Source organism: Ammodytes marinus (genome assembly GCF_949987685.1).
Source record: "Ammodytes marinus genome assembly, chromosome: 5".
NCBI classification, from domain to species: domain Eukaryota; kingdom Metazoa; phylum Chordata; class Actinopteri; order Uranoscopiformes; family Ammodytidae; genus Ammodytes; species Ammodytes marinus.
The window spans coordinates 9997877-10018310 of record NC_137234.1 but is presented as its reverse complement, the minus strand read 5'-3'; the positions used below and the strand labels follow the sequence as shown (position 1 = coordinate 10018310).

The window sequence follows — 20434 nt, the reverse complement described above, 5'->3', positions numbered from 1 at the left end:
AAACCTGACTAATGTCTACCCTACCATTGCACTGTAAACTGCATTGATTTTGTTCAGAGGCTCAGCCCAGCTCTAAGTCACTGAATGAAGATGAGAGAGCAGGCAGCCGGGTGGAACATTGTGCACAGACGAGAGGGGGATGTGTCTGTGTGTGGTTTTTGTGGTGTGTAAATGATTTTATAGCTTCCGGGTCAATAATGACCTTATTCTTGGTATACCCTATTGGTGTACAAATTTCATGGAAATATAAATAAACAAGACAGCTTTTTTTTTTAACGCTGGCATCACTTTTGTAAAAGTCATCCAATTTCAAGATGAAAAAAAAAAAAGATTGTTTAGGTTTCTTTCTTCTAGAATGTTGAACACACTGGCCGGTCATTTCTTCGCCCTTACGATTAGACATGTGTAGAGGAGTAAGCCATGGTGGGCTGGTGGCTAGTATGTAATGTTTTGTATAGACACTAGGAAGGATTTGGTCTGTGGCAGGTAGATTTGTACAGTCACTTGTCGGCCAACAATGCTGCTTCCTTTATCAATACTGCTGCGTGGCTGGACTATGCTGATGGCCTGTGCTGGGAGCAGAGTGTGTGAGCTGCATGCAAAGAGAAAGAGAGGGGGAGAAGGGGAGAGAGAAAGTCAGTCAGAGGCATGCTGAAAGGTACAGATTAGGGCTGCATAATATATCGAAAATGTATCGTTATTGTGGATGACACTTTATGCATATCGCAAGGACTGCTTTAACTGCAATAAATAGTGGCCTATTCCATGTGCCATGCATTCACGGCGCTCTGCATGTCAGATATATTTGGCCAATCTGATGTATCCTATCCTACCAGAAAATGTTGTAAAGGGGGGCATGGAGATGTTTTGCTTAAGTCACTAATACATAATAAACAATAACACCACGTTGTTGATAAGGAAATAATGCATTTCATTTGTTTTCACGGTCTGCATAGGCTACTTACTGTCTGGGCTCTATGTTGGCAGTGAACTCAAAGCAGAAAGACATAAACACTGTATATTCAAGTATTTGTGTATCATAAGATATATTGTCATTGCAATATTCAGCAATGTTTTCACACATCCCAAGTTTTTCTGATATATGGTCCAGCCCTGTAGAGAGTTGGATAGAGAGAATAAGAGGGAGGATGACTGAGAGGGTGAGAAGGAGAGTTTGCATGTGTGAGCATGCGTCTGTGGTCGACCAATAGCAACAGGCAAGGCCGTGGATGGAGAGAGTGAGTAAGGAAAGTACAGAGAGGGGGAATTAGAGGATGCCACAGGGCAGCTGAAGGCAGGAAACAAGGCTTAGTAAAAACTGCTGTGTTGGACTTTTATACACTATGTGTTGGACACATGGGTAAGCAGATCAAGTACTCAAATGTAGATCTTCAAATGCCCATTTGAAATACAACTTAGTACCCCCCCCCCCCACACACACACACACACACATAATACAGGTCTATGTTTGGTTTGATTGTGTTATTTTAGCCAGAGTCAGTGTCACTAGCTTTGAAATGTGTAATTACCAGTCAGACCTGAAGGACAACAAGTTATACAGTTTCCCTGGAACGGCTCGACACATGGCAGGGACCAGGAGAAGACTCTTGTTTGCGTTTGTGTCTCATGTTTGGACAGTGTCAGTCAGTTAGTGAAAGTATAACAGAATAAATCACCTGCTTTTACTTCAAATACTTGGGAGACCTTCAGATGTTTGCTACATCATTTGCTAAGTTTTGACTTGTTTTTGTCTCCTTCAGGCCTCTAATAAAAGTCGGAATAGAACTGAAATTTATGGACACCATACAGTCAGAGGGATTGGCTATGCCCCCCCCCATAGATCATTCATTGTTAGAAACTGAGTTGTAATATGATATAAGCTGCTTCCCCTCTGGTATCTGAGTGGGAATGATTTTGTCTCCCTGGTGGCCTACAGTGCCAGTATTATTGCTGGCCTGAGTGGCTAATTGAATAATTGAATATACCGACCAAGTAGGCCACTCCAGTAGATGTTTAGTTGTAGTAGGAACATGCTGAAGAGAAGCTAACCAATCTAAACTAACCTTTTTTTAACCGCTGATAGTTGGGGAAGATGTGTGGTTTTTGTGTGCCAGGTTGCCTCTGGACTAAGCACTTCACAAAGCCAAAGCAACATAATAAGTCGTCATTATGTGGACTGCTCGTTAAATCTACCTGCAGTGGCTTGTTTTGAAGGGATTTTTACTGTTGGATGTTTGCTCTTCAAAGTAGATGTTTGTCTGAAGATGTGGAGGTTGAGCTTGTTAAAGATTCACATATGCTTTCCCACGACGTGAGCCAGTCGAGAGAGAGAGAGAGAGAGAGAGAGAGAGAGAGAGAGAGAGAGAGAGAGAGAGAGAGAGAGAGAGAGAGAGAGAGAGAGAGAGAGAGAGAGAGAGAGAGGAGAGAGAGAGAGAGAGAGAGAGAGAGAGAGAGAGAGAGAGAGAGAGAGAGAGAGAGAGAGAGAGAGAGAGAGAGAGAGAGAGAGAGAGAGAGAGAGAGAGAGAGAGAGAGAGAGAGAGAGAGAGAGAGAGAGAGAGAGAGAGAGGGATCCAAATAGGATTTGTTCAACAGAGGGACAGAAGCAAGGATGTGTTCCTCCCATGTAATGCTTCTGAATTGCGGTCCAATTCTGCTGTTGCAGGCCAGTGGGTCATCACGGAGAGAGGAAGTGAGGGCATTAATAGGGCATGTCATTCTGTGAAGGCAAGAGCTTTTCACAGTCTGGGAGGCTGAGCACCACACTGTCACCCTCCACTGCCACCTTCTGGACTATTGGGAAAAAGGGATCTTTGCTCATACAACTGCAGTTTTAATGGCTGCTCTGTCAACATTTCAAATTAATTCTACATCTGTTTATTTTTATTTTTTTTTACATTTTTATTGTAAGGCAGAGAGGAGTTTAAACTGAGTTGAAATTGTACTTATTAATTATTTCATAACAGACATTTTGGTTTCGCAGCACACTTGATGACTTCGAAAGCGGAAATATTATACACACCATCTTGATTCCCTGTTCTTTTAACCTAGAAAAGTGTCTGCAGGTCCTCCCGTCAGGTTGCATACGTACCTTACAATCTATACCTTTTTAGATAGTGCAGCCGGTGTGTGTGTGTGTGTGTATCACGTCACCTGAGAGTCAAAACCCAGGGCGACCTTATTTCTTTGAAGCCACTGATACTAGTTTAAGACATTTATTAACTTTAGCTGATCTGTAGATTCTTTTTTCAAGTGAGGAGGAGGACGATATCAAAGGATATGGAAATGGCATCCTTGAATATAGCTCTCTCTGATGATTTTTGCATGTTCCAGTCTATGTTAGGAATACCCCCTGTGCACCACTACAAAGCATCACTTAATGCAGATCATTATTTTAAAACAACCTTGCTCCTCCCATTACTATTCACTGCTTGTTTAATAGCCTTTGCATAGATTCAAACACCACCATTGATTTAACGTAATTGTCCCCTTTAAAAACAGGAAAGTTAAACACAAACCCCCAAAAAATGTAGATACAGTTTCAGTTCAAAGGAAAGGTAATGATGATGAGATACCGGCACCGCTCATGTCTTCAGTGTGGTTTACTGAAGCAGAGTGCAACATATTTTTTCAAAATGTTCCTCTATTTTCTCCCTATTTATTACAGATAATATGGTGAATGCAATGCAGACACAGGTACAACTGGGCAGAATCAATACTCCATATTCCTATGATAGTAGATTGCTTTGGTGGGCTGTAATCACTGCTTCTCATGCTTGCAATTTAGCCACAAGGTATTTGTTTGTCTGGCTGTCTACTCAGATCTCCGGAGAGCGTATACACTCTGTGTGTATATGTGTGTGTGTGTGTGTCTTTCACAGTCCATGCATCAGCTCCTTTATATCACAGCTGCATGCTGCCATTGTAAACATTGAGTCATTGGCTACGCTGAGCTGTCTGGTGGCCTCATTTAACCACGTCTCAAAAACCTGGCTGGGAATTCTTGTTAGTTCTTAGCAATGTAGTCATGAATAAAATGGGACTAAGCTTCCAGCTGGTCAAATACATCGAATGATAAGATCATCAATTGTATAACCCTTTGTTTAGTTTGATTGCACTTTGTGATGATGCTTTTTGTGGATAAAACTAGATAAATAGTGAAATGGCTAATTAGTGCGTCGTCCTTATTCTTAGTCTAAATGTCGAAACATAAATGAGTATTTGTTTTACATAAATGATGCTATAGTAGTTACATATTCATTCAGTGCTGGGTTCTGTCATTTGAGTAAAAAATGTAAAGAACAAGCTGTACTTTGTGTTTTATGCTTCTCAGCAATGCTGATTATATGATAGCCATAGCCTTTTGGGATCCTGGAAAGCCTCAGACAGGGACTGCTTTCACATATCTAATGTATAATTAATAGTTAATTAATTAATTCGGGTTCATCATGCATTACTATGTTTTCATTGTCACTCACTCAGTCCTGTTAAATGTTGGCTACGATTTTGTAACGTATTCTCCCAATCGTGAAGCATGTTTTTCCAGTTTGCATTTGTCTTTTGGGTGCCTTATTTAGGGTGAGTGCTGTTTAACTGAATGTATATCTTAAACGTGAAGGCTGTAATCTCACATTTAGTGTGATGGAGAGAGTCTCTGACTATTTCAGCCACATTACAGCAGTACCTCTGCAAAGGGAATTATCAAATTCATTGTTTTGACATAATGCTGCTCACTCAGATCACAAGCCCCCCCCCACCCTCTCTCTCTCCCTCTAACAATGCTGCATGGCTGTAATCACAATAGTTTTGAAACACAGGGCACTCATTGTTGTACTCTGATTGCTGTCAACAATGTTTTCTCCACTCACCATGCATTGTGCTAATCCACCATGATATTTTTCTGTTTATCTTTGCTTGACCTTCCATATTATTGCTTTAGACAAAACAAAACATCCCTGGTGCCATTTATCCCATAATAAATGTAGTGTGTAAATGAAAAGTTCACCATGTGCAAGTTTGAGTCTCAGGAGTGTTATTCTTATTCTGTCCAATAGAGGGTAGACAATGCAATGTTTCAATTTTAGTCCTATGAAAGATTTCACTCTTCTTCTGTTTTTGTTTTCATGCTGGAAATGACTGAATATAGAGTTGAACTCAACAGTTGAATACAAGGCTTTTTGTTTGTCAAGTGTAAAAAAAAAATCCCATTACCCTAATTAGAATTTTTTTTTATTCTTCTTTTAAAGGTTAAATTCGGGTATAGATAATTGGTAAAGGGCTCGCCTAATTGTAGCTTGTTGCTTAGACAGGCTTTTCTGTAACACAACGGTCAAAGGTCAGAGGATCTATCGGAGCAGAAGCCAAGCCAGTGAAATGTGAACAAGTATAAAAAAAAATAACATTGCCCTTGATTGCATTTATTTAATGGGAACCCCATGGAATATGATGTATTAATTGCCGAGCTGAAGCTATAATAATGTTTTAAAATAATGATTTGATTATAATTAAATACCACAACAACCCATGCAAATACCATTAATGTTGAAGATCAATTGCTTTAAAATTGAATTAACCCTAATTTATAAAAGTATTTCGGAAACACTGCTGACTTTCAAGTGCTCTATTGATTTGGAGTCCACACTATCAGCAACAACAAGGTCTGATTAGCAATGGTATGACATGTGTAGAGTGAAGAGCACTCTAAAACTAAAAGGTCCCATTTTAACATGATTGGCTAGACAAGTAAATGATTACTCTATAAATAATAAAAGCCATGAATTTATCAACATGGATGAAACAACCTATTTACAGTGTTCACAATTACAGCTGTAACAAATAGTTCATTGATAAATTAGCCGTTCAGAAGAAAAAGCATAGGCAACTAGTATTTTGATTTTCATAATCGTTGTGTTTTAGTCATTTTTCATGCAACACTTCCAAATATTTTCTCTCTAATTATGAGTTTGCTGCCCTTTTTCTATCTTGTGTCGTTGTCATAAATAATAGCAAATGACATGTCTTTGATTTTAGACTGCTGGCGGAGAAAACACTGCAATATCAGGATGTCACTTGCCATAGTTGTCTTTAATAGATTCATTGAGAAATCATAGATTATTGGATCAAATAAATACTTGCTAGTTGCAGCTTTCGTAACATTACATTCTGAACGTTCAACTAGCCTCACCAAAGACAGTGTATTTAATGTCACTTGACTGTGTCGTCATCAGGACTTATACATTGAGCACACAAACACCTTTTTCCTCTAAGGTAAGTGTTGCTACTACACCGGTCCTGATTTTCTAAAAGCATGGTGAAGGGGAGTTTAAAAAAAAAACAGCATCAGAAAGTCAGCCATTTTGTGGGGGAACTGTAGTGTTCAGTGTTGCCCAGCCCCATGTGTGATAGAATCCATTTAAACATGGCAGCCTGGCCGTGAAGCAGCCGAGTTCAGGGTGCAGGAAGAGAGGGCGGAGGTCACCTGTTCATCAAGTAAACACACACCACTTAACTAATGAGCTGTCACTACACACACACACACACACACACACACACACACACACACACACACACACACACACACACACACACACACACACACACACACACACACACACACACACACTGGATCGGTTGGATGTTATTACTGGGTCTCACAGTTTTCATGTGTAGTAGCTTTATTTTATTTATTTACCATTTAGCTTTGGGTAAACTGTATACACACCCTCTCTATCCCTTTTCCCTCCCCTGTGTCTCTCCACACACCCTCTTACTACACTTACAAAGCAACACACACACACACACACACACACACACACACACACACACACACACACACACACACACACACACACACACACACTCATTTGCTTTAGCTTGCTGTGTGCACACATTTAAAGATATTGCTATAGAGTGCATTCCCCAAGGTAATGAGGCACAGAAAGTGCAAGTTGCTTACCTTTGCACGTCTGGATGAATTACGAGCACTCAACACTGACCAGTAAAGTGTGTGTGCGTGTGTGTGTGCGTGCGCGCGTGGTCGGAGGGGTTTTGTCTGCTTCAGTTTCAGAGTGACAGGACGAGAAACAATGAGGAAAAAAGTGGAATGACTCAGACGTATAGGCCATTAACTGCTCCACATGTCTGGTGATTTAGGGTCAGACAGCAGGAAAATGCACTGGTGTAATAAATAGAATTATTAATGGTTTGCACTGCATTTAGGTGGCACCCAGCGTGCCTGTTGGGTCACTCTCATGGCTTACTGGGCCACTTAAATAGAACAACTCTTGTTACTGGTCTAATAACTTCTCAATGTAAGATAATTCAACTGTACGCACTAATATCAATATAACTGGTTTATGCACCTTGTAAATTTAATCCATTTCCACCAAGATATTTTATTATTTTTTAGCTTCACTGTTTCACGTCTTCTATTACTTTAGTCTACTTGTCACTGGATTGTCTGGCTTTAGACATGTGGCTCTTGCATGCTGATTCTGTACCTTCTGTGGGTGTCGGATGTGTCTTGATCTCAGTGAGGCTATAACTATATTTAAACGGTTAAATAGGAAACAGATTGATTTTATTACCTACACTGTGTTTTCTCTGCTACAACAAGTCAATGAATGGCACTCTTCATATCTGTGCAAGATTTCGAGACACTGTAAAAAAGGGTATTATATGCTAAATGTGTGTGCAGGTTGTTTGCCCCCTGCGTGCAAATGAGCTTTTCATAACATCAGATGCCTAGATAGACTAATGGTTGGTCTAAACAAATCTGTACTATCACCAAGGAAACCAGAGTGAACAGCTAAAGGTGTGCTCTGGTGATTTCAAATTGCACTTTCAGTCAGTCAGAGTGCGGCAGAGAGGGCAGAGGTAAACACATTATATAACTGTTTGAACAGTAGTACTTCTGACAGGTGAATTGACTAGAATGTGTATATATTTGCTGATGTGTCCTTTTCAAGACGTGTACAATGTACATACAATTGTAAATAGAAAGTACTTGTTAAAAAAAATGGTGAAAGCAGCAGAGGGTGAGATATCCTGAATTTTAGTCTTAGCCCAAATTTGCCATAATGCATTTTGCGATTTTGGATGTGGGTAAATGGACTCCACTTATTTAGCTCTTTTCCCTGTTTATTTCACAGACCCAAAGCGCTTTACATTGCGCATTGGGTCCGTGTGTGTGTGTGTGTGTGTGCAGATTTACATGTATTCACTGGAATGTCATGCAGTCTGAATTGTGAGTGAGTCCCATAGGCAAGTAGAGTGTGCTCCATATGGAAGACTATAGCAGTGGAAATGATCTGCTCTGAGGCAGACCTGAGGCTATCAGTATGCCAATCAATCTGGACACTGAATGCTCTAAACACACACACACATACAAAGTTTAACATGTGCATGTGTGTGTGTGTAATTGTGTGTCTTTCCACTTGGGGGCAGTGTTTTATTTGCAGACAGTAACAACAGGGATGCTGACACAAAGAGCACAGTCACTGTTAAAAGCAGCGGCTTCCCACTACGTTTGTCTGTACGATTGTGCTTTGCTGGGACTTCTGTCTGTGGATGTGTTTGAGTACTGTATGTCCTGCAGTCATCCGGAACGGGACACGTGTTTTTGTGTGCTTGTGTGTGTGTGTGTGTGTGTGTGTGTGTGTGTGTGTGTATGTGTGTGTGTGTGTGTTTTGGCACGCATAAACCCCTTCTCTCTCCCCAGCATCCACCAGGCAGAGAGGAGAAGTAGGCCGCTTAAAGATAGCTCCCGGCAGCCTCAATACTGGCTCCCAAAATATATATCTGCTCATGAGAGTCATCATCTCTTCTCCATCCCCCTCTTTTTTTATTCTTCCTTTTCGCTCCTTCTCCTTTATGAAAATGGAACAAGAATCATGACTTTGACTTTGCAAATTGACAGCTCAGTTGAATATTCTGATGTGTGTGTTTGTGTCTATGTTGGAATGTATCCCCATTTAAAAAAAAAAAAAAAAAAAAAAAAGGACATCAGGGTTGTACCACAGTATCCTTCTTTAAGAGCTTCTTTAAGAGCTTTGTCACCCATGACATCCGCTTTGCTCTGAGCCACTGGAGAAATGCATACTGAAGTGCTTCACAGTAAAAAGGGGAAAACAAGGGGCTCTTAAAATGTCTAGTTTAATCCAACCCCCCCAAAAATAATCAGTTTAGATCCCACAATCCAATAACATGCAGGCCGGATAAATTGGTGCCCACGTACGTGAAATGTCTTACGGATGAACTGGTGATTTGCGACGGCTTTTTTTCCCTGCATTACATCCAGTTTGTTGCTCAGATAGGCTCCGGCCCCTCCCCCCCTAACCTCCCCCAACCCCGAAAAAACAGGGGATGGAAAATAAACAAATAAAACAGTCTAGCGCGCCCTTTCATATTAGCTCAATATTTCTCTTGCTATCTGGATGCGCTATGTGTGTACTTTACCCCCCCATTGGCCCACATCCACAGAGAATGAGGACAATAGTTTGGCTCAGAGACATGTGTGCCTAATGTAGTCCTTTTATGTGGGAAAGTGGAGCGGTAGGAAGATAGGGGAGAAGGGAGATCATTGTTTTCACGTCTTCTTTTTGTCTCACGCGTATGCTAGTGTTCAGATATGTCCACAGTGTCTGTACCATCAAATGTTACTAATATTGACCCTGCAGCAGTAGCTCCAACACTTTCTCATAAGGCTGGGCAATAATTCAATATCATTTTTTTTTTAATTAGCGGATTTGTACCATGAAGATTTGATCTTTTCTTGTTTTTGCTTCCACAATAATGATTTCAACCAACAACTTAGCTTGAAGATGAGTTGCATAAACACCAATCTCAGGTGTGTTTAAGGCAATATTAGTATTTAAAAAATGACCATTGTTGTGTATTGCTAAATAGTCAGTTGTCTGGGTATACAGCTAGGAAACTATTTATCGATTAGATTACTATACAAGAACATACTAAGAGTCTACAATCATGGTGAGCTAAATGCTCACAGTGAATGCTTCAATGCTTATCTTTAGCTATATATATACAGTATACTTTTTACTTTCTTAGTTATAGCATAAACACAAAGTACAATTGAGGTATTAAGTGAAAAACCAAAGTATTGCATATAATAAACATTTGAACTGATGGTGGCCCTAGTTGAGAAAGAAAATAGAAAAAAGAATGTCTGTCGAAAAATGTCGTAGCAATTGATCCCAGTTGAGATATTTCAGTCTGAATCAAAGTGGCGAATTGACCCACTATCTGACAGAGCGACATCCCTTGGGCCATGCCACTAGCATTGCTGATGACCAGATAAGAGAGTCGTTTTTTTTTTTTTTTTTTTTTTACAGCGTGTTAAAAACCTGACAAAACAAGATACTTCATCCCACTGAGAGAACATCCAGCAAAATATTGCCACAGAGCAGCCAAGCGTATTGATTTGCAACATTGCTTGCTATGGCCGAAAACACAGATTTATTAAAGGGATAGCTACCTCGCTATAGACAACTCTACCGTCTCACATTATCTCCTACCCATAACTTGTATTAATCCATATCCCTTTGCTGTTTCAATGTCAATATAAAACAGTATTTTGCATATCGCACCATTGACTATTGTCCAATAATTTAAATAAATACATGCTTTTAGAGAAATAACCTGTAGCTACTTAAACACTTAACATTATACTGTACAGTTTGTGCTAACCCTTGGATTCACATAGTCAGTCACTATAACCTCAGGATGCCCCCTGCAACCCCCCGCTGTGCATTTTCACACACATCCATTAAATACAGTAGATGCACACACACATGCATCCCCCAGACCCACACACACCAATATTGAGGTCAGATTGAGAGATAGAGACAGACCCCCCATCATGGCAGCACACCCTCTGGCAACCTCACTGTGAGCTGCTCACTCATGTAGAAGCAGACCCATCTGCCCCGGGAGATGGCCAGAAAATAAGAGACAGGACGGGTATGGAGGCAGCAAAGGATGAGACAGACAGACATACACACACTACACACACACACACACACACACACACACACACACACACACACACACACACACACACACACACACACACACACACACACACACACACACACAGCGCAGAGCACACAGTGTCCAGCATCCTAAAAAGACAGAGGTGGAAATGGGGTTTTGAGGAAAGGAGGGGAGGATGCCAGATAGAGAGGAAGGGGGGGGGGGGGGGGGGTGTAGAGCAAGGCTGATCTGTGCGGCGTTGCCCTGAGATACAGGATGTCGTAATAAGGCAATTGGGGGAGAGAGAGAGAGAGAGAGAGAGAGGGGGGGGGGAGAGAGTGAGAAAAGAGAGAGACCAATTCATTTTTGTAAAGTAGGGGGAGGAGAGTACACCCGGAGGAGAAAGGCATTCATTTTCCTGTCGCTGTGGACCAGCCGACACCCCTCTGCTTTCGCCGAAAGTGGAACGTTCCGGCTCGCTCTGGGCTCTGTTGTTGTGCAGAGCTGCAGAAGGCCTGATAGAGCCAGCGAGACAGAGAGAGACAGAGACAGAGAGAGAGAGAGAGTGGAGAAAAAGGGAGGGATACACAGACGGAGCACACTGTGGAACGACAGCGTGTGTGTTTTCCTTCCATCAACCAGTTCTACCAGCACAGGGGAAGGAAACAAAAGGGAAGAGGAAGAGAAAAAAAAGGAGATTTAGTGAAAGTGACAGAGGAGAAGGAAAGAAGGAAGGAAGGAAACAGAGGGAGGAAGTGAGGAGGAGGCTGGGGCATGAGGAGGGGCGCCTGACATTGCTGCTCTTGCTATCAGCTCACACAAACACACACACACACACACACACACACACACACACACACACATACACACCAACATAGGCACACACACACACGCACACACGGCGATCAGCCAGATTGTACACCGCTGCACAGTTGCTGCTCTTTTTTCATCCTTTGCAGAGCCTTGTCCGTCCTCCATCCTTTCTTCTCCTCTGAGCGAGAGGACAAGAGAGACAGAAAGGGAGGAGAAGGAGAAGGAGGCGGAGGAGGAGGGGAGGCAGTAACCCTCTCCTCTCCTTGACTCAGACACACAGCAGAGAGAGACATAGGGAGTAGAAGAGTAGAGAGCTTTTTTTTTCTGTTCTTATTTCGCCGTCTTCCCTGTGGTCCCCTCGGCCAGCGAGCGGCTAACAGGCACCGCTCATGTCCGTGAACTCGGAGAAATCCTCGTCCCCCGAAAGGTAACACCTTCCGTTCTCTTCTATGCTAATCTATTATTGCATCCCCATATGTCTGCTGCGTGCATGTCCTTTCTGCCTGTTATTTAGCACTCCCCCCCCCCACCCCAGCCTTCTGCGACTTCCCCCAACCCCTTCAGCACCTCCATGTTCCAATCTCTTTCTCTTTCTGTATTAAGCTGGTTTTCTTCTATTGTCTGGTTCGAGGTTGGGGAAAAAAATGCATTCATTCATTGTTGCATGGTGCTGTAACGTTTCAGAATAAGACATCCTTAAATACGTATGCAGCATGTACAGTGCACACACTTAGAACATCATCGTGGAAACATTATCTCACACACGGATACACACTCGAGCCACTGCCACCTTCTGAGGGCTGCAACATCTTTGATAACAATAACAAGAACACACTTGCCTCAACACACACACACACACACACACACACACACACACACACACACACACACACACTGTCCCTTTATTTAGCTGGAGCACAGAGCTTACACAGCAAGAGTGTCAACACGCGTCAACATTAGCACAGCCAGCAGCGGCAGCAGTGCATCTCAGCAGCAATGCAAGACAACAACTGGCTACATGACGCACCTCAGTGCATAGCATTACTGAACAATGGCACCTCTGAAGGCCACACAACTTCTACAAAATGCGCACTGGCAGTTTGATCATATTTTGACCTGCTGTGAGGGTTACTGTGAGAAATAGATTTACACGGTAAGCATGTCATGGCACACTGAGGCTAATTCAAAATACATAAAGACAGACACACCGGCATCATGTCAAATTTTGTTGACAGAATACTTGGCAATACACGACGACCACGTGTGTCTGAGCCAGACATGTTCCACTCCAGACTGATCCCACCCTTTTGTTATTCAGTAAAGATTAAGAGTTTCTTCAATCATTTGTACCTAATTAGACACTTAGAAGATCAAAGTAAGCAATTTTCTATTTCTTTCAGGGTCGCTTTAATGGTCCCGATTTAGAAAAACCTTTTGTTATTGTAGTGGCTTATAGTTCTGGGAATCTCTTCAGTCGTAACTAAGTCAGTACAGTTATTTCTTTTTTATTGTGAAACAGGCGAGGGGAGAAGTTTTTTTTAGAACAAAGGCTCTGTTGTTGGAAGTTTCCATCTCCCATTTATTTGCAGCAGAAAATCTAAATGTCAAAGTCATGATGTGTGTCCAAACCTCTTAACTGCATGCTTAAGAATAAATATCCATTCACGAGTATTTGCGCTAATCCCCCACCCCACCCCCCCCCCTCTTTTCAGTTTTAAATTGCGGAAAAGGGCTTGATTTGACGGGAGCTTGAGGGTGAGGAGCAGGCAGACTGGATGACTCAGGTAGCCACTGATGCTGTGTGCCAAGTACAATACGGGCAGAGCCCAGGCCCCAGACTGGCACACTCCAACACAGCGCAGTGGGCACACGGATAGGCAGAAGTAAATGGGCACTAACAATATCGGCCATTATTGCACGGGCAGTTGGGCACAGAGGAGGGCAGCGTTACATTGGCAGTTTGGGATGGACATGAGGTGACATTTAATTTGTAGGAAGAAGCAGTGGACACAGATACACACACACATAGTGCAGACAGACATCTAAGGTTACATGTATAAATGGAAATATCCACACTATTTATAGCATCTATCTAGACAAGAAGAATAGGTTTCCTCATATCAGACACAAACACACACACACACACACACACACACACACACACACACACACACACACACACACACACACACACACACACACACACACACACACAAAACTATCTATCTGGCAGCCCCTCATTGGCGAGGCTAGTGGATTTCATCACTCGGCTAAGTTTTCTCGTCCTCTATTGTTTGGGTCACAGTTGTCTGACTGTAATTAAGAATAATGCAGCAGTCCCTTCATGCATGACTGGCATCCACAAAGAGCTACACTGAAAACACACACTGCTTCCCCTCTGTAACGACTGCAACAGCTCATATGACAACACAGCAACAACCGCCTGTGCTCCCCATCTCAGGTTGACTGGCCTGACTGTGGGTTAGCTTAACACAGTACAACTAGCTATTAGCAATTATCTCCTTAACTCTCTTGAGATAATTCACAAACACCTAATAACGCTATCGGTAATGAAGCTCAGGAGTAGACCAGCTGCTAATACCCCTGGCTCAAAGCTGTATTTGAAGGCCACAAGCTGGACTGTTTTCGCCCAGGATCAGAGGGAAATCTGCAGCTATGGGTTGTATTTTGGGCTTGATATTTGCAAAATACCAAACACAACAGTTTTTTAATAAAAACAAGGGCATCATATATTACATTTGCATAATTTGGCAGCTGAAGAAAAGAGATTGATATGGCAAGGGATATATTGAGTAGATCAAACTTATTCAGATGCAAGTAAAGTTATTCATGCCACCGCCAATTTAAACATATGGAAGTGGAAGCAAAGATTGTAAGTTAGAAACATTTTATTTATTGATTTTATGAAATGGAAAATGACTCAACTGTTTTTATAATTGATGAATTGCTGGATAAGGAGGTGGAGGTCTGGAGGTGTTTTCTAAGGCTCTCTTGAGGGATATTTTTACCATGTTTTTATTCTTATTTGAATAATGAAATAGATATATTTTAATACTGCAAATGATAATAAGATGCATTCCCTACTAAAGATGATGTTAATTATATCAGAGGATCTAGCCCTTACGTGTTTGTTGCACAAAAAGCAGCAGCAGCATGAACTGAATTGAATAGTAAGACATATTCTTTATTTTTAATTCATGGTTGGTATTTGCCTGTGTCTATTTTTGGGACTTTGTTTTGGTATACATCAGCACAACACTTCCGTCTGCAACACCATCTGTGCCCCAGTCCCGAAAAACACAAACACACATCTGTAGTGATTCTTTGGGATGTGCAGTAATGTGTGTGACAACAGTAAGCCACAACGGATTGGATGTGTTCTTTGTGCTAAACCAAAAGGATGGGGATGGAGTCGGGCCTGAAAAGAGCAAGAGGTGGCACTGTGACAAATTCCTCTTGGAGCCACTTGCATTAGGAAGACGATCCGTGTTGTGTAACATGGCATGGCATTTGAGGCATGAGTAGGATGGATGTAGGGCAAGTGTGTGTGCGTAAGGATATGTGTGTGTTTTGACATCCTCCTTGTGAGAGCAGCTTAAAGCTTCTTCCTGCTGGGGCTGACTGCACATCAGTTTAGGTCACAGCCCACGCTGTCGGGTGGAAGGCTTATGTCCTTTGAAGAGACTTTCTTTAGGGATTAAACAAAGTTTAACAAATAAACATCCAAAGGTTAAAAGTTTACCGTCTTTGTGGCAAAGCTTGCTCGTAGCTGTTGAGAGACAGGAGTACTGAGAGGTGTCGTGTTAACCTCACCTGTCTTTGATGCCGATTGTCTCCCCTGCTTCAGTCAGTGTGTTTCCTTGTGTCGGTGTCTAGGTGATATGTGTAGCGCTTAGGTGAGCTGTTGACAACGTCACATCCACTTCAAACTGTGCATGTACTAGATATTAGATGACAGGTCTGGTGGGTTTATTGTCTTAAATTAGCATGCAATCCATATACCTGATTGGAGCTTTCTTGTATGCAAGTGTGCCCCTGTGACTGTGTTACTGTATTGTAAGAGTGACTGAATGATGCATGACATTTTATATTTATGCGAGTGTGTGTGTGTGTGTTAGTGTTACCGTAGCTGCCACAAAATGAAGAATAGATTGGAGGAGGAGCAAAGGGAAAGAGAAGGATAGGAGGGGGGGGGTTTAAGGAATAAGATGGCAGACTGGGAAGGTGGGAGGTGAGATGGGCAGAGATATGTAAATGGTAGCATCACAAAAAAAAGCAAGATTGAGGGACTAAACGTCCCCCATTATCTGATGTCTGATGTAGATTAAGGAGGTCAGTGGTGAAACACACACACACACACACACACACACCTCTAGCCAACAGTACCTAAAATTCCATCTCATCTTTCAACTACTTGACACCTGGTGGAACACAGGATACATCCAAATACTCCTATGCTGCCTCCTTCCTGCCCTTTCTGCCTTTTACTTATGTATGACTAACAGTATATTATTTTTCATTACTGATTCATCTGACATTTGTTCTTTTGATTCAGTGGGTATTAAACTGGTCTTTAAAATATCAGAATGTAATGATTAATGCTCGTCACAAGTTTTTTTTAGACGTTAAGTTGATCAAATTGCTTGTTTTTTCCATAACCCATACAAACAGTTTGTGGCATTTGGTACATTTGAGAAGGTAGAACTGGAAAAGGTTGGGCATTTTTCTTGATGCTGAAATACATTAATGACAAAAAAAGAGATAAAAATACAGGGCAGCAGAGGAGGCTGTGTGTAAGTATTTGCACGTGTGCAGTCGGTCAGTCAGGCGGCTGCAGCAAAGCTACAGTATATGCAGCTACGACTGCCCTTAATGGCCTCCACCATGTTTTCTGGTCTAACCCACATCGCCAATGGCGCACACACACACACACACACACACACACACACACACACACACACACACACACACACACACACACACACACGGGCAGCCCAAGCCATGCAGCAACATGACAATAGTTAATGAAGCGTGGCAGGGAGCTAGGTCGCAAACTAGCCGTCCTGTCCTGCCCTGCCTGTCTGGCTTCCTGGTCTCCATTATATCCCACCAGCCCCCCTCTCAAGTCTGCAAAGAAACAGATGATTGCCTCTGCTATCTCTCCTGCCGATTTCTTATTTGGCCTCCAATCTCCATTTTGGCAAAAGGAAAGAGAGAGAGATCCTCATGCATGGCATCTTTTGAAAAAAAAATTAAATAAATAAAAACTAACTTGACTCGTGCCCGTCTGAGACCTTGCAGTCATGTAGCAATGATAAATACAAGTTGATGTGGGTGTATGTGTATGTCAAAACTGCTCTTCAAATGTTCAAGCCTTGCAAACGATTCTAACCTGACTGCACAGCACAACCACCCTACAGTGTCCCCACAGAATAGCACTGGGAATTTCCAGGGTGCTCAGTGAAATCCTATGTGGTTAATCAGTATCAGTAGAATGACTGAGTCAAACTTCTAGCAGCCAGGAAAAAGACACCTCAAGAGTAGTGTGTGTGTGTGTGTGAAGCCATCGCCATGGTAATACCCCCGAAGTTGGGTCATGTGATCCGGACCCAGGAAACTGATCTGCCGTGAATGCGTCTGCAGGGACTTGGTATCGGCAACTGTAGTTTAGGGTCAAAGGTCACATTGTTGTCTTAATGTGATCAGAATGGATGAAAAATCCATATGTTGAAGGATGATACCTATATATTGACTACTATTTTCAGCAAAACAAGAGTTTTATTTTTATTTTGTTTATTGTATTATTTATTACATATGCAAATGGTGACCAATATACAGCCATGCTAGCAGCTCTGTGAGACTCTAAATTTGACTAACTAAACATTAAAATTAAACATTTCAATCACTGAACCATCTCCAGCAAACATTTTATTTTCTGAAGAGCCTCTCCTAGAGTCAGTTGTTAGTCCGTGTGCTGGCATTTTGACCTTATATGGGACTGTTTGGCTACATGCATTCTACACGATAACAAAACTGCTTCTTTTAAAAAGCCTTGATTCAGGGACACAAATCCATTCAGTTCACTTAAGTCTAGCTTGACCAGTTATGTAACAGCACACTTTCCCACCGTCAACACTCCAATTGTGTATATTCAATTGCTTTTGCCAAAAGCCTTGTGCAAATTTCCACTAAAATGATGTTATTTTATATAAAAAGAAGGACTATGGCAATTGGATTCACATGACAAAGTAGCGACTAGCGAGAGTGCTAATCATTGTATTGGGTTCCAGTGTTCTGCTTCTCAAGTCGTGTGTGCTTGTGTTCAGTGCTCCCAGTCCCTGTTGACTCAGTATGTTTACATATATTGCATTCCAGACTTTCCTGTGCCGCTCCAGCCATGTCCGATCGCTCACCCACTCCCCCTTTCTAGATCTTCTCATCACCATCTCCTTTTGTTTCTGTCTTTATTCTCTCTTCTTATCTGGTGTTGGATCCGATCAGTAGTTTTTTTTTCTTCTCATTTATCTCATGCAGTACTTGTCTTTTAGAGGTAGCAGCAGAATTGTTCCTGTGTATTGTTGTTGTGACTGATGCTGTAATGAGCTATTGAATGCATCTTCATAAAAAAAATGTGCAAGTATGTTTTCCTGCTCCATTTCTTGTATCTGTTAACCACATGAGCAATGCAGGTATGAATTTTAATCCAGTATGCATTTGTAAAATGCATATGATGAAGCAATAACCTAATTGACTAATTTTCATTTTCTACACACATGTCCTATTTGGTTCCAATAATATCCTGGTTCCATAACGGGGTGTGCCTGCTTTGCACTGATAGAATATCGTTAGCTTTCCAACTGTGCGGGAGGAAGTAATTGCTTTTAATACGTCCTAACAATCCTAACAATGCTAATAATAGACCGTATTCCCATTATGCAACAAGAGCTTGTAGAAGAAACACATGCAGGAAAAACATTCTCCTTTGGTTCCCCTGTGTTGCTGTGTAATTCCTTTAGCTGCAGCAGTGAGTAGTTAGCATGCAGCCTGGGCCTATCTCTGTCATTATTTTACGGCTATCTGCCATCAGCGTATTAGACTTTACTGCTAGGACACTGTAAATTAAACACGGCAGACACAGGGAAATAGAGGAAGGGGGAGAGGTAGAGGGAAGGGACAGAGAGGGAGAGAGATAATTTTTTTTTTTTTACAAAAACACGTTATTTACATATTCATAATTTGTACAACAAATAAATAAAATGGAAAAACTTCTGTCCAAAAATCAAATATTCATAACGGGAAAATCATTATTATTAAAACACCATCGAGAGAGAGAGAAAGAGATGGAGGGAGGAACAATTTTAGATTTTGTTTGGAAGGAGAGGAGCAGAAGAACGTGGTACAACGATAGCCCTGGGAGAGGGATGAACCCACGTAGGAATTGAGAAAGAGAGGATGAAGCCAAAAGGCAGACTGCTGGATGGAGGAAAACACCAAGATATAGAGAGACATGGAGAGCAAAAGGAAAAGGGAAAAGGACAGCGGAAACCTCAGGAAAGAGCGGATTGGAGACGGCTGGGGAGCCTCTTATAGACGAAAGGAAAGTGAGGAAAGATAGAGGGGAGAAGATAGAGGGCTCTCTGCAGACTTGCGCAGTGTGTCGGGCTAATGCTAGGTCACCGGGGGACTAATCTCTACTGATGCTGCAGCGTCAAAGCAGTGGAATGATAATGGCCTGTTTGTGTGTGTGTGGGGGTAGGCATGTGTTTGTTTGTGCGGCTGGCTATGCATATGCAAAAAGATAACAGGTTCGCATTTGAAAGGTACCACTTTTTGTCTCCTTTTGTCTCTCGCCCACGGTGACATAGCACAAACATACACACAAACAAACACACATTCTTGCACACGTAACCCCTTCATCAAAGCCTTATGCCTAAGGTCGGACAGAGTCACTTGTCTGCTGCTTAACTGAGAACAATATTCATCTGTTGTGTCCGAGAACACTGTTTCAACTGTTGTCTTCCTGCAGCATGGTTGTGTGTGTGTGTGTGTGTGTGTGTGTGTGTGTGTGTGTGTGTGTGTGTGTGTGTGTGTGTGTGTTTTTTGGTCGGTCCTAACCCTTGAAACACTTCCAAGTTGTCAACATGCCAACTCAGTGCGCTTAGCTCACACCCAGGCTTCTAGTTTCACATCAGTAAAATTGCTATAACGTCCAATAAAACCCCAGCGGTGTGTGTCTCCTGTGGCCACTGGCAGACCCCGCCAGGCTGGGTGTGGTAACCCTGATGTATGTGTGTTTATATACAGTAGTATACTCTCCCCTGTCTATGTGGAAAGAGTCTACATTTATAATCGATTGAATTGTTTGAGTCATTTTACTTTGCACAGAAGTGGCAACAACTGACTGGGGCAAGCTTCAAATGCGAATATGTGAGTGAATATTTTCATTTCAAAATGGAGACACCAGAGCGGATTTATCCATCGGTAAAACAGATGCAAAATAGGAATTATCTCAAATAGAAATAAATGTTATTAAGAAAGAGTTATTCTGTGATAGTAAAGTAAACCTCTTTAAGTTTTGGTCAGACTAAAAGAGGGTTTTGAATATGTAATCGAT

At 41.9% G+C, this 20434-nt stretch overlaps 1 protein-coding gene across 3 annotated transcripts in view; it reads left to right on the top strand.

Annotated features, from left to right (window-relative positions):
- srpk2 (SRSF protein kinase 2) overlaps window positions 1-20434 on the top strand; it is a gene marked incomplete at its 5' end in the record, with an annotated part of 67954 nt that overhangs the window by 13753 nt on the left and 33767 nt on the right. The window contains one exon of one of the 3 annotated variants that reach the window (XM_080027399.1): window positions 11555-12226. The exons of the other annotated variants lie outside the window; for them this stretch is intronic. Coding sequence (XP_079883525.1) covers window positions 12189-12226 — 38 coding nt within the window. Of the gene's footprint in view, window positions 1-11554; window positions 12227-20434 lie in introns of those variants that run through there. 3 annotated transcript variants of the gene reach the window in all.